General features: G+C 40.6%; 2 protein-coding genes across 2 annotated transcripts in view; one reads left to right on the top strand and one right to left on the bottom strand.

Moving 5' to 3' along the window:
- Nucleotides 1-1,571: 1,571 nt before the first annotated feature.
- Nucleotides 1,572-7,658, top strand: LOC102370886 (isopentenyl-diphosphate Delta-isomerase 1). The gene is made up of 4 exons (XM_006024980.3): nucleotides 1,572-1,738; nucleotides 3,143-3,235; nucleotides 4,209-4,339; nucleotides 4,770-7,658. Exons 1-4 carry the CDS (start codon nucleotides 1,597-1,599, stop codon nucleotides 5,085-5,087), a joined length of 684 nt encoding a protein of 227 aa, XP_006025042.1. The 5' UTR covers nucleotides 1,572-1,596; the 3' UTR covers nucleotides 5,088-7,658.
- A 2,665-nt stretch (nucleotides 7,659-10,323) lies between these two features.
- The window catches only part of GTPBP4 (GTP binding protein 4), a 24,242-nt gene continuing 19,771 nt past the window's right edge, over nucleotides 10,324-14,794 (bottom strand). Inside the window, exons 16-17 of the mRNA XM_006024979.3 lie at nucleotides 11,966-12,106; nucleotides 10,324-10,516 (exon numbers count right to left, since the gene is read on the bottom strand). Of these exons, the coding sequence (XP_006025041.1) occupies nucleotides 10,364-10,516; nucleotides 11,966-12,106 (294 nt within the window). The 3' untranslated portion in view covers nucleotides 10,324-10,363. The remainder of the gene's footprint in view (nucleotides 10,517-11,965; nucleotides 12,107-14,794) is intronic.

The following is a 14,794-nucleotide window of genomic DNA, read 5'->3' as shown; positions in this document are numbered from 1 at the left end:
GTTTGCACCTCCCAGGCTCGAGCGGCCCTTGGGCGATGCCGGCTCCCGGCGCTGTAGCCAGTTGCGGCGCAGGGAGAGCACCAGCAGGAAGACCAAGAGGGGAGAGACGCGCTTGTGACCATGCCTGTAGAGGCCTCTGGCTCCTCGGCAAGAACAGAAGCTAAACAGGCTCGACAGCCTCCGTCTGCCGGGCTTTGCATGCGAGTCTCACAACAGCAGGTTTTAAGCGCTTCAGATCAAGGAGACGGGCAGTTTATTGAGAAACAGTGTTTGCATTTAAAATAGACATCCTCGTTCTCTAGTCCATGCGGGAGCCGAAGGGAAGTGCTGACAATACCGCATCGGAAGTGCAGAGCGATCTCGGGCCGATGGAAATGCTCGTTTATTAGAGAATTCCTTTTCAGCGAGTTGCGCGGCCGGGGGGATGAGCGCGTGGGGCCAGCAGCGCTGGTGTCATTTGAAATGCCTCGCTCCCAGAATTACTTTGCGCGCTCTTTGGTAACTGAATAATCACTCATCCTAGCTGAGCCAAAATGCGAGTCGGGACTTGGTACTTGTCAAAGGCAGAGTTGATTCAGTGGGTGTATCTAGGGGAGAAAGACTATCAAGTTCCTGAGGACTGCTGCTGCAAATTGATGACCTGTGTTTACCATAGCCCCTCTGCACAATCTGCACATCTTTCTAGTTCTCTCCTATCTGATTGATAAAATCTCAAGGTCTTGATCCTGCAAGTATTTACAGGCTCCTCCGCTGTGTAAGTTGTATCCGGGAACCAGAACGTAACTACTGGTTCCAACAGTTAATCCGCCCAGGTTCCTGCTACTAGCATGTGTGGTCTTTGCAGTAGTTTGTCTGAAGCTGAGGCTTGGTGATGGGGGCTTAAGCTGCACTCGTAAGGGAAAGCGTGACCCCACAGTTCGGGAGTGCACACGCTATAAAATCTTGTATTAGACCTTCTTTCCTAGAGAATCTCCGCAGGCTCCAGTTGTGTCCTATTGTTGTCTGCAAGCCTGAGGACTGCTGTGTAGGAGATGGTGCTCTCTTTCCAGAAGAGAGTAAGTGGAGTCCTAGTGAGAAATCTATTACATCTGTATTTATAGAGTGAATGTTACATATCCTGGCCAGGATTTTAGCCTGACACATTCTATCTATGAAAATCCAACCGATTACAGGAATAACAGCCAAAATGAATCGTTTATTCTTCCATTAAATGCTACTGATGGATCCTTTCCACAAACTCACTTAAAAAAAACAACCAACCTTTTTCCCCCTCTCCTTTTTAATAACCGTGGCACACATGAATCCAGAAAAATCTAAGTTTCTTCTTTCTCTGTTGATGTGAAGCAACTCTTCTTATATTAGCTGCCTTCAGCATTTTCTTCATTCTAAAAAAAAACAATCAACTAGGGATTGTGTCTCTTCTAAATATGTGTTATTACAAATTTAACTCTCTTTGTAAAATGAGCTGTGCCCCCTGTGGAAATACCCTGCCATGTAAGGTTTTATAACTTAAGTTTAAAAATTTGCAGGGCATTGAACTTGCTCAGTAACAACTTTCACTTTCCCATCAGTGTTTTCAGTCATAGTACCGGAACAATGCCTGAAGTAAACACAGACAGTCTTGATGAGCAGCAGGTGCAGCTGTTGGCTGAGATGTGCATTCTTATTGATGAAAATGACAAGAAGATTGGTGCAGACACTAAGAAAAATTGCCATCTGAATGAAAACATTGAAAAAGGTAGTTTCAAATGTCTTTCTTAAATTAATATCAGTGATTGTAATTTATATTGCGAGGCTTCTGACAATCTAACATATCCCCTCTCAAGTCTCTTCTTTAGTAATTGTCAGCTGGAAGCATAATAATGTGATTGAATTTTATTTCATTTTTGGTAGAGCCAATTAATGACACTTCATAGCAGAATTAGTAAACTCCATTTATCTTTTAGCAGTTACTAGGAACATTTTTATTAAGGGAAAGGAAGAACAAGCCCATCAATTCATGTGAAAGTTCCTATCTACTTCATTTCTTTATTTTGTTTCCATCACTGGGATCTGAGGACGGTCCAGAGTTGGTCTGGAATTTGAACAGCCTGTCCAGAACTATGAAAGGCTGAGCCTGGCCAGGAACAGGACTCAGTAGGCCCTAGGGATGGGCACTGAGCAAGTTATACTCCAGAGTAAATGATAGGGATTTATAGCATGTCAGTTGCTCTGTAGTAAGTGCCCATGTACATGCCCTTCTTTGCAGTAAAGGGGCAGCAATATGCCCATACCCCTCACACCCAAGCCACAGCCCGCCCCCCCCAGCCCTGGTGCTGCCCTTCACTCCTGACCCAGAGTACCCTGCATCCTGCCAGGGCATGTGGGGATCCCCCCCTCCCCAGGTTCCAGACCGCCCACATACCCACAGCTCCCCTACAAACACATACCCCATACCCACCCCCAACCATACAAAGTGCCTGCATAATTTTGCATAACTCTGAATTTTTAGTGGTGGGATTAAAATCATGATTGTGACTAACTTTTTTTAATCATGTAACTAATCACGATCAGGATTTTTTAATAGTTTGACAATCCTAATTTTCAGTGAGCATGTGATATACCACAAATCCCTACTTTCATTTACTTCACAGTAGGGTATGTGCATGCATACATGCCTATGGTCTGAAAGACTTGAGGGGACATCAGACTGAACAGGGGTTTAACTATGCTCAGTGAAAAATTCAGAGCAGATTTTTAGGATATTGTGGAAAAGCTGATGCTAAGGCGTTCAAAAATGTTATTACCAGTTTCTTTTTAAAAGTTTTTCAACGTGTGTGAGATTCAGTTAGTAGGGTCGGAAACGACCTAAGCAGATCATCTAGTCTGACACCCTGCCACGGGCAGGAAAGGATGCTGGAGTCAAATGACCCCAGCTAGGTGGCTGTCTAGCCTCCTTTTGAAGACCCCCAGGGTAGGGGCGAGCACCACTTCCCTTGGAAGTTGGTTCCAGCTCCTAGACACCCTGACAGTGAAGTAGTGTCTCCTGTTATCTAGCTTGAACGTGGTGAGTCTGTTCAGGTCCCATAAACATAGCCCTTGTATTGCACTATTGCATGAATCCTTTATTTTGGAGACTCACTTGTATTACGTCTATCTTTAGGATTATTGCACCGTGCTTTCAGTGTTTTCCTGTTCAATACAGAAGACAAACTGCTGCTGCAGCAGAGATCAGATGCTAAAATTACCTTTCCAGGTAAGTTGTAAACATTTCATGCAAATGAAAGAGTTGTATGGTCTCCGTTTCATTTTCTTATATAGTTTCTTTATACAAACTATAGGATAAACTTTCGCTGACAGAAGAAAGAGTTACTTAATTCTAGGCATGTGCTTCTCTAATAGATGGAGAGAGAAGTGATTAGCTGTGAATGCCTGAAGTGAGGAAGAAAATAGGGTACAGTGGCTGGTGGCACCTTAGAGACTGATTGGATCAGAGAAACATGAGTTTTAGTAAACAACAACCTACTTTGTTGCATGCTCTGGAAAAAGGGAAATATATGTGAACATAAATTAGAGGCTTAGAAAACTTGTCCCTTGCTTGTTTATACTTGCTTATGAAAGTATAAGGTGTATGTGTTGCATCTTTCAGTGGACAGGGGATTCAAAACAAGGTGAAAGGAGGTTGCATAAGTCCATACAAATTGAGCTTAGTCCTTTTGGATTGCCCTTGGAAAGGGATAGTTGAAATAACTCAGGGTGAAGTGGACCAGAGGAATGTTTTGGGGAGGCAATCAGAGGCTTGTAAGTTTGAAAACCAGTGCCTCTGATTTCTCCTTAACATCTTTAGTATTTAGTTACACCAATTGGTATTACTTAACTGGAGTACATAATCAGCTGTGAAGAAGTGTATTCTCTAGCATCTGTTGCTTATTAAATTGCCAGTAACTGCTCTGGGAATAGCCCACAAGCTATATATAGCATGGTGTTTGTTCCTTGGCTGACTTGGCAACAATAGATGCCCTATGCTGTTCTACAGAGGGTAAGAAGACAGTCATAGGCAGTCGCATTAAAATATGTCCATTAGAAATATTATCAGGGGAAGAACATCTCTGCCAAGTTCTTTTTTTAATTACATTTTGAAAAAGTCCAAAACTTTTTTGGAGAAGCCTTGGAGTTCTACATTCTGGTTTTTGCAACATTATTCTTTTCTGAAAACTTATTCCTTGCAGATTGTTTTACCAATACTTGTTGCAGTCATCCGCTAAGTACTCCACTAGAATTAGAAGAAGGTGATGCTATTGGTGTACGAAGAGCAGCGCAGAGACGATTAAAAGCAGAACTGGGAATTCCCATGGAACAGGTAATGGAGAGGATCTTGGTACCATTTGGCTAAGTTGTGAAAGGATAATCCAACAAATGCCGACCTGTTTATTTGCATTTTGCAAGCAGTAATTATCAGGCTGAGACATGTAGCATAACTTGCAAATTCAATTGTTCAAGATCCTAAAAATTTTGTCTGTTACCTCACAGCCTTTAAATAGTATTTGTCATCTTCAGTCTAAAAGAAGGCAGCTGAACAATTTGTATGAATAAGATGTCTCGTTCATTCGCTTTTGAAAATAAGCTACAATACTCCCAGACCTCAAATGTTAATTAGAGTGTCTTTTAACTAATTGGTTGGTGACTCTGGAGAAGGACTATCAAAAATTTTGTTCAAGTTGAATTTAAGTATATTGACCAGTTTTCTCTACCTCTTATTGCTGTCTTACTAATAATAATCTTGTATGCAGGTAACTCCAGAAGACATCTGCTACTTAACACGAATTCACTACAAGGCCAAGTCTGATGGAATCTGGGGAGAACATGAAATTGATTACATTTTGTTTGTGCAGAAAGATGTAACACTGAGTCCTGATCCTAATGAAATCAAAAGCCACTGTTATGTGACACAGAAAGAACTAAAACAACTCTTGAAAAAAGCATCAAGAAATGAAATTAAGATTACTCCATGGTTCAAATTAGTAGCAGAGACTTTTCTTTTTAGGTGGTGGGATAACTTGAAAAACCTTAATAGATTTCTTGATCACAAAAATATACACAGAATGTAAAAAAGCATAGGCACATAAGAAGAGGATACCACACTAGTTGGCTCTATGGTAACATTAATTCTTATAGCTAAGGACTGATAGATAGTACATCTGGGGCATCTTTTGTGGGAATTTACTGGGAATTTACTATGAAAGGGGACAGTTTCTGTTTTCCTTTAAAAAAGTGTAATGTTGGTGGGGAAATTGTTCTTCTATGTAGCCTATGGTAGAAGGACCTGCACCAACAATAAAGCATAATTTAGTCTGAGTCTATTCAGTTTTTGGTCTTTCTTTAAAAGTGAGTGTCAGCAGTTACATTTGTCCAAAAGTAACTGATCAATGTATGAGGCCCCTGGCAAGTGTTACAGTGCAATTAGCCTGTTAATTGCTGCTTAAATGGTAACTGGGCCACAAGTTCAAGGAATTGATGGCACCACAAAAAAGGAAACCACCAAAAAACTACATGTTTCTTGTAATGTTTCTTGCATAATATTTTGGTGGCTTGTTTCCATCATGCCTTAAATTGAATGTGTGGCAGGATTAGAACTGCACCAAGGTCACCAACTAGCCTCACAATGTTTCCCACTGGCCAACAATCCAGCTGATTCTTGGCAGGCTCCATAAAAACGGATTTTGGCTTCCTTGTTGATATTCAAGGGACTTCTCATCAAGGGGAAAAAGTACTTGAAAATAAGCAGAATTTCATCAAATTCACAAAGTAATCTTTTCAGTTTGTCTTAAAATTCTTATATGGACTGTATCTTGTTTCAGCTGTGTCCTATAAGAAGTTTCTATAAAGGAGTTACCAACCTCCTGTAGACAAAGGTTTATTCTTTATTTAAGATTTCCTGGATTGATTAATGCAAGCTTGAAATTCACAAGGACTAGTACTGCAGTCTCAATAAAAAAGTCTACTTGCCACATGCTAAGTTCTAATACTGTTGTAAGAGGCATCATTTCTATTGTAACTATGATGTACACAAGGAATGTATTGGGTTTTTAAATAACATTTTCCCCCTCTTTGGCTGGTTGATAACTAGTTTTCTAAATGTCAGCAGTATGTAACACCAGCTTTACTTTATGCTCCAATGTATTTGTGGACTAGATACTGAAAAATATCATTTCTGATTTGATGCATTAGATACTAAAACTTAAAATATCATATTTATTTACATACTGCATCCACCTTTTTCCCCAAATTCAGCCTTCCAAAATTCAGGTACATATTGTAAGCAAGGAAATTAATTGCAGCTCAAAAATAAAAACGTAAGGACAGTATAATGGCTGTCAGCTGTTTCTCCCAGCCAGGGGAGGAATGTGGTCTTCAGTTTGGGCAAGGTCCTTTGGGCAGATGTGATAACTTTTATTAGATCAACTAAATAGTTAGAAAGAAGTTCTTTGCAAGCTTTCACCCTTTTTCAGGCACTGGGAGACTGCTGCTGTTATGAGTTCTCCAAGGTAGGAAGGAAACTAAAGTAAACAAGAAGTCTGTGAAGATGTAAATGAGTTGGAATACAAAGGGTAAAGATAAGAGGGGTATGGGAGGGAGACAAAAGTGGGAAGGAATGCGAGTGGTCAGCTAAAAGCAAATTACCTGGTGTGCTTGTCTGGCAGGTTGCAATTGGTTATAAATCCAATATCAGTATTAACTCCATGATTTTTTGTATCCAATAGATTTATGGAGTGAAGTTCATAGGCTCGTCTATGAAAGATGTTTTGTCTTCAGCTCACAACTTTAACCCTTTCACAGCTGCTGCAAAATGTATTAACTTAGCTGCTGTGAAAGGGTTAAAGCAAGCTTTTAACTAGTCAGGATCCCTTGAAATGGGCTTTTGGCCCAACTCTGGATGTTTGGTTTTTCTTTATTCTGCCTTCTTAAAACTGTATGTCTTATTTAGGGGCATGTGGTATGTGAAAAAAACATGGTAGCTGGCTTTTAAAAACATCTTCCTGTAAATATACCAGCACAATGTCTCTTCTTTTAAGCATGTATGCAAATGTAGATGGTAGATTAAAAAAAATAAATGAATGAAACTAACATCTGAATTATTAAGCTAAAATAGTGATTTCCAACCTGGGGGTTGGGGGCGCTGTGGGGTGCCATGAGATGCGAGGTGTTAAGATGGTAAGCAGATAAGTGCAGGCTCAAGCTTGTCCCTACCTGGACTATCCCGTCCCCACTATCAGGCCCTTCTTCAAGGAAGGTTAGCACTGTAATCTATAAATTACTTTTTGAACCAGTGCCATTCAATTTGCAGAAATTATAGAGTGGTCCTCAAGTCCAAAAATGCTGAAGAAGCACTGAGCTAAAGCATTCTTGCTGCTAAAGTATTTAAGTGCACAAAACCCAAGTGTTCTTTAAATGCATACATGCATTTTCCCTACCATGTGAATAGCTTATAAGGAATCTAAAGGGTACCCCTGAAAATTTCAAATAAAATATGCTGTCTTCAAAACTTTAACATAAAATGTGTGTTGGGATTTTGTTACTGCGTATTTGTAACTCATTGTCCAAGGACACAAGTTACTTGGCTGTGGAGAACTCTGTTAAAACTTAATTACAATTCCAAAATAAAAAACAGCTTGAATTAACTTATTCCATTCAGTCTGAATTGTATCTGAAATGCCTAGATAAAGGTTACATCATCTTGTAACATAGGCCATTTTTCCTCCCATCAAGTCACTAGATTTTTTTTTTTTTTGAAGAAAGGGTAATTCTAGGATCTGAAGCTCTATGTAATAGCATGCTATGCCAGGTCTCTTGCATGAACTTTTAAATGGTTCTAAACACACTCAATTTGGTTTCAAAGTAATTTCAGCCCGTTGTCTTATTTGTTCTTCCCCTCCAGTTGTTTTTGAGACCTTGATGTAACTTAAACCCAGTGCTGCAGTTTAGGAGTAACATATTTGATCCCTGTCTGCCCTTGTCTAACAAAAGAAAAGTGCACTGAATTAAAATGGTCAGAAGTCCTACAAGCCCAAATGAACAGCAGAACACTGCTTCCCCTCTCTCCACCCATTACTGCAATAAAGCTACTTTAATTTACTATGACCAAATCAAGAGCCACATTAGTCTGAAGTCAGGCATAAGGCAGGGCAGTGTCAAACCTTAGACCAGAGCTTCTCAACAAGGTTGCCACAAGATCCTTTTAAGGTGCCATGGGATAATTAGCACTAGAAGATGTGAAACACCTACACATGATTCACAAGATAAACCCAGAGACTTCAAATAGGAATCCATAATGTCAGAAATGCTCTCTCTCTTTTGACTACAGGAAAATAAGAGCTGGCATTTGCTAAAGGGTGCCTTGAGTCTAAATGCCAGCCACTGCATTAAAGTAACTCATTCAGTCATAAATATACATTTCTCTCTCAAGAAATGGGTCTCTAAAGTGCTACTGTGCTCTTCCTTCTGCCTGACTTAGTAGAACCAAATTAACATTTAATGAAGTCCTGATTTTAAATAAAAGTGTGCCTTTTAAACTGTGGAGGAAAAAAGGAAGGTCTAACCCTACCATGCTTCTCAAACCAAAATTCTAGAAGAGATCAGTAATGTAAAAATATTTCTAAATGCGATACAAATTAAAGGCTAAAGTCTTCTGGTAAGACTATAACATTTTATTGAAGTCAGCATAGTTATTAAAATCATTCCTAGTTCTTGATTTCTGTTCAGCACTTAAATAGTCATTTACTAAAACTAATGACAAATGCTCTTGAACAGAAGTGACACACACTGCAACTGAAAATTATATAACCAAGTCTGAACGTCTGCCAGAACATTTGCAAAGATGAGCAATAATTTAAAATTAAAGAGCTGCTGTTTTAAAGAAAAAGTTACCTTGTGATTTTACAAAGCTCTTTTATTATTTTGTATACCTACAGAAAATATGTAATGTTGCATTGGCCTCTCATACGAATTCTGCAAGATATTTCAAGGAAATATTTAATACACAATCTTGCTAGAGTTGAAAAGTACGGAATTCAAATGGACAAGCTTCACACGTAGTGGTTCAGTACGTGGGTTTTGCAAATGAAAGCTAAATGTTTTCTATACCCAAGAATGCAAACTAGGAGTAAACAGAAGAGAATGACTGAACCCAATGTTTGACTTGCAGGTATTTCTACAGAACTCAAATAAGATCAGTGACCAAAATTGTCCTGTTGACTGGTTTTTCCTGAAGTAAAACAAAAGATGGACTACAGCACTGTGCTACAGCATGTTTTGGTTTAACAGCAGTGCACCGTGTTTTCCAGAGTAAGTGGTTTGATGAAAGAAAGATCCCCACTTGTCTTCCTGGAAGATCCCAGTTCAAATGAAGGATGAAAGGAAGCATTATCAATTACATAAGGACAGGAGTAATCTCTTTGGCTTAAGGACAGCCTCAGCATTTGATGATCTATCACAAGTGCCAAATAAAAGTTTCAGCCTAAACAGCTTCTGCATCAATACCAGAAGCCCCCCACCCTCCTATTTTATGTTCTAACCTCTATCTTTAGTAAGAGGGAACCTAAGGGCTGAACAGAATTAGCTCCCTTTCCTCCCAGCTGACAGCTGTCTCACCACCATAACAAAGATCCACTTGGTAGTGTGAGTTACCTACACTTAATCTAAACTATGATCTTAACCGTCTGAAAAAGTTAAGCACAAGCTTCGCAACATGTAGGGCAATAGTTCTGCTTTAATTCTATTATTGCAAAATAAAGCACCTATTTTTTTCCCCAGCATCTCTGCTCGCTATGCAAAGGATTAAGTTAAATGCTCTTTAGAATGATGAATGGAACAAAAAGGTCATTCAAGGCTGAGAACAAACAAATGCAAAGCATATTTTTGTCTATTTTATAGGCCACATGCCATTTAAGAACAGAAACAAGTAATTGTTTCTATTAAGGTGATTCGAAAATATCAAAACCCTCTAATGCCAACTTTAGGTTTGTAACTGATGTTAAAAATTCTCAAACTTTCCATGTCCTGGAGAAATGTAATCACGTGAACTGAGCATAATAATATGAACGTGGCATCATGCTGGAAATCGGTAGCAAATTAGACTGAGGTCTTCATTCAAAGCTTTGGCTCCAGTGGTGATATTCCCATCAATTTCCCCGTGTCTGCAATAATGGACTCTGGATCATGAAACTAAAATGGCACTCTCTCTTTTTACCTTTAGACTTTAATATTAAACGGGGTCCATGTATGCTTTTTACCAGTAATTTATTTCAGATTTTTATTTTTTAAGAAAAAGGCTAAAGACAACATAGAAGAATTTTCATATAGATATGTTTTAATTCAGAAGAATGCTTTATCGTCTTTGTGTTTTACCAGATTTCCTTTTGCCAGACAGTAAGTGTTTAGGTTTCAGGTCAAACACATGTCTATCTGCTTCTCCTTTCTTGCCCAGGCGATTCATTTTCTTCTGAGAATTCTTCATGATAGTCTTAACCTTCTTCACCATCTATTTAAAACCAATGTACATTTTATACAAATAAGTTAATCCTTCTTCTCTTTTAAACAATATTCTACTTAAAAACCTACAAAACCCAAATTAAAATGTCAAGCAGTAAATATAAACTGCCCTGTGCAGATTTAAGGACAAAGGTAGGGATATCAAGGCCGTATGTTAAGAAAAATTACACAAGCTGGGGGGGGATGTGAGGGAAATCAATCTTCTATCCTGGCAAAATTCCTTATATTAAAAGAGAAAGTTTCCTTTGAAAAGAAACCCTGGGCAAGCATGCAAATATACTAATAGTGACCTCCTGGGTTCTCCTTTCAGACTACATAAGAGGATGTAAGGTCTAGAGAAGACTCCATTTCAGTTTAGACTGCTATTTTTCCTTAGATTCCTAAAACAAATGGACTCCAAAGATATATTACCAAGACTACTAAGAGAATGACATTTAACAAATTATCTTCCTTGCTCTGTATTCCATTGTACTTTTGAAGACTGTTTATCAAATAATTTATTTATCCAAATCCAAGATGACTCTGAATTTAAGACAAGCCCCCGATAATCAGATTCAAGACATGAAAAAATAATAAATCTATTATAATTTTCCACATATGGAATCTATGCTTATCTTAAAATTTGTCATTCCCCCCGCTGCAATGGGGAAAGCAGTAGCAGAAGGAGGGCAGGCAGTGGGGAGACAATGCGGCCCCGAGGGCAGGCGGTGGGGCTTGACACCTACCCCTTGCCTCTCCACACCCTGCCCCCTGCTGCCTGTCCATCCCCACCACTTGCTCCCAATCTGCAGCCCTGGGTCCCCTTTCCCCCACATCACTCCTCTCTGCTCCTCATGCCAGCTCCAGCTCTGGATCTGGCCCTGCTCCAGCCTGGGGCACAGTATATATTTGCTCTGGCCCCAGCCCAGCCCTGTAGCAGTGGCAGCAGCATGGCTGCTACCAAGTCTGTGGAGGAACAGGCAAGGGAGCAGAGGCAGTGGGGGGCTGAAGGAAGGTGGGGGCAGAAGTTGCTAGAGTACAAGCAACGGCTGGGCTCCGGCCCTGGCCCTGGGTCACAGCTGAAGCCAAAGCCACAGCAGTCACCTCCCCGCATATGCCTTGTACTCAAATCCAAGACAAGGGGCTTCCCTTCCCCTCCTTCCCCCCCATTTAATGGGGAGGGGGAACTTTGTCTTGGATTCAAGTCAAAAACAGTAACTTCAGTGAGCAGAGGGATCAGACCAAACTTCTGATATTAAACCAAAGAGCAAACACCTGAAACCAAGATATTTGTAAGATTCCATCTTTTCTCCACAAAATATACTGTGAATAGGCAGGAGCAGAGTTTTATACCTGTACAGATAATAAATTCCCATCAACAATCTATTCAAGGATTCTGTAAACTCTCCCTTACAGCTACTAGTAAAAGTTTAAACAAGGTTAGTATACTGAAACAAACCTTAGTATCACGAAGACCAGACGTATCACGTGGCGGGCGAGATGAACTGCGACTGCGCGCTACAGATGTAGGAGGTTCAGATGCTTCACGTTTCCGTTTTCTTGTAACGCTCCTGGATCTTGCTTGGACTGCGTAATGTGCCTGAAGTTCACAAAACAAGTTAGATCATTAAACTGAAATTAGGACCAGATTTCAAATCAGAGTAACTTTAAAAGCAAAATATAAAAAGACATTTTATGGCTTGCTGTGATGCAGTGCTCTTGGCTACTGACAGATTAACAGACCACTATCGATTCAGGTTCTCCGTGCTCTTTCTGTTCATTCATATTCAATTCACTTCAGCAAAATGCAAATGTCTCTCATTCAACATATGCTGCTCTCTTTAAATACCTGCTAAAAATCTAATTTTGTGCCTCACATTTTGGAATTGCCTTTAAAAAAATAATTCTCCAAAAAAATGAATGGGAAATAAAAATTGTAGTTCAACAGAAAAAAAAATGGGAAAATCCAAACTGATGTCTCAACAGCTTCACAACATAGAAAACAAAAAATATTCAAATGATGAAGATCACCTATTACCCCATGCAGGTCTTAAAATCATCCTCCTAGAGAGGGTAGTTGAAGAGGTATGTCTTCTAAATCAAATCTGGATTATTCCTTCGGCATCCTGAGAGTACTTAATTCAAATGTACAAAGCTGGCATCCATGGTTATCCTACTCCAGTTATCTGACCATTTGGATCTAAACTGAGACCTCCTTACGGCTATGATGTTATATTCAGACTACAGAAAGGAGCCAAGGTAAATCAAATACTTAAACCAGTAATGGATAATACTAAAAATTTATGTAAAATTATTCCAAACAATCTGTAACAATCTTTACCTCGTACTTCAGTGAACACTCTTCCTAACCAACATTATTACATCCTTGAAAATTAACGAGGAATAAATTAGGAGGTTTGATTTCGAGTCCACATGACTGATATCACCATGTTAGGTTTGTTTACAAGAGCTGGAATCCCATCCAAATTCTACATAATTCTAGTTACTGGAAAATGGTGCTGCTTATTCATTATTTCAAGACATCTAACCAAAATATAACCAGAGAACACTCTACTTGATGAAGTATATCCATATCAATGTATGTAATGGACATATTTACTCAGTTTCACAGCTGTAAAGGTGATGTATAGGGGTGCACCAATAAAGATTTTTTGGGCTGATATCGATGACTGATTATTAACGAGCCATATTGGCCAATATGGATCTGATTGCCAATATGCAAGCCTGGCAGCTTGGAGAGCAGCGTCCAACTGGCGAGTCTGGTGCGGGGGTTGGGGTGGGGGGGAGGGAGGAGGCAGGGAAGGGGAGATGGGGGGCGCAGATTGAGGCCCTCATGGTGAGGGCGGTAGTGGGGCTGGGGCAAACGCTGCCCAGCTGGGGCGAGCTGTGGAAGGGGGGCAGCTCCTGCTGCTGCGCGCACCCCCAGGGAAGGCATGGGGGGCACATGCCCCAGATCTGCGCACAAGGTGGAGGCAGACTGCCACTGTGGCCTGTGCTGGACTCTTCCCAGTGAGGGGGTTGGGCTAGGGCTGTGCTTGGGGCATAGCAGGCGGCGGTAGTGACACTGGGAGGGGAGTTTGGGCAGGGAGGGGAGGTTACGGTAAATTTTGCGGTGGCTTAAGCCCACACCATAGCCCCCCTCCTAGCGCCGCCACTACTTGCCCCAAGTGTAGCCCTGGCCCAGGAAGAGCCTCACACCACCTGCAGCCCCAGCTTACAGCAGGCAGCCCATCCTTGCCCTGCGTGCAATCTGGGGGGCACATGCACCCCATGCCTTCCTTCGGGGTACATGTAGCAGCAGGAACCACCCCTCCCCACCCCTGGACAAGCCATTCACAACTGTACCACACCCCACTCTGCCCCAGCTGGGCAGCACCTGCCCCTGGCCCCACTCCCTCCCTCCCTCAATGCAGGGGCCTCAATCTGTACCCACCCCCCCCATGCCTCTTCCCCCTTAACAGACTTACCAGCTGGACACTTCTCTCCAAGCTGCTGGGCTGCATTCCTTACCCTATGAATGGTGCAGCTGCATGCATGCACACAACGTTTATTGGCAACATTATCAGCCACATCAGCAAAAAAGCTGACTGCCAATAATGCCAATTTTCCTTTTATTGGTGCCAATACGATATGGACCAATGTATCAATGAACTTCTAATGATGTACATTTTACAAAAGACTTTCAAAATGCCCAAGCAAATTTATCATACGACTCCAACAAGGTTCTTGAAAGTGTCACTCTTTAAATATCTGTTTGATCTATTTAGTTATCAAGAAACCTTACCTCATTTTTATTCCCCATGTCAAGACCAAGATCATTCATCTCTTTCTCTAGCATCTTCCGCTGGACCTAAAAATAGAGGGAATTAAGAGCAGATGCTTATTTTAAAAGATGATTCCATACAGTTTTCTCTTAATCAACAGCAGGCCCATGTAAACACAGTATGCCCTCTTTCCCCTACATATGGACATCAGATACACATGATATGGTGCAAAATCATGCAATGAATTAACTTACCATGTATTTCTGATCATTTCACTAGCTCAGTACCTACTATTCCATCTTCACAGGACTCATCTTAACAGTTCAAACTCTAAAGCAAGTTCAAACAGTTGCCATACTTAAACAATATAGCCACCCTATAACAAATATTTATTTCTTTCCTAAAAGGTGTAATTTCACTTCCCCAAAATTACAGACAGCAAGATTCAGCCCCCAGGTAAGTTTTCAAAAAAAAAATCAAAAAAAAAAAAAAAAAAAAACAAC

The sequence above is a fragment of the Alligator sinensis genome, unplaced genomic scaffold, assembly GCF_000455745.1.
Source record: "Alligator sinensis unplaced genomic scaffold, ASM45574v1 scaffold370_1, whole genome shotgun sequence".
Taxonomy (NCBI): Eukaryota; Metazoa; Chordata; order Crocodylia; family Alligatoridae; genus Alligator; species Alligator sinensis.
The sequence above is the reverse complement of the archived record's forward strand: the minus strand, read 5'-3'. Positions and strand labels throughout refer to the sequence as shown.

Coding starts and splice junctions, on each gene's coding strand:
- LOC102370886 (XM_006024980.3), top strand. CDS start 1,597: ATGCCTGAAGTAAACACAGACAGTCTTGATGAGCAGCAGGTGCAGCTG. Junction 1,739..3,142: donor GAATGAAAACATTGAAAAAG/GTAGTTTCAAAT, acceptor GTCTATCTTTAG/GATTATTGCACCGTGCTTTC. Junction 3,236..4,208: donor TGCTAAAATTACCTTTCCAG/GTAAGTTGTAAA, acceptor TATTCCTTGCAG/ATTGTTTTACCAATACTTGT.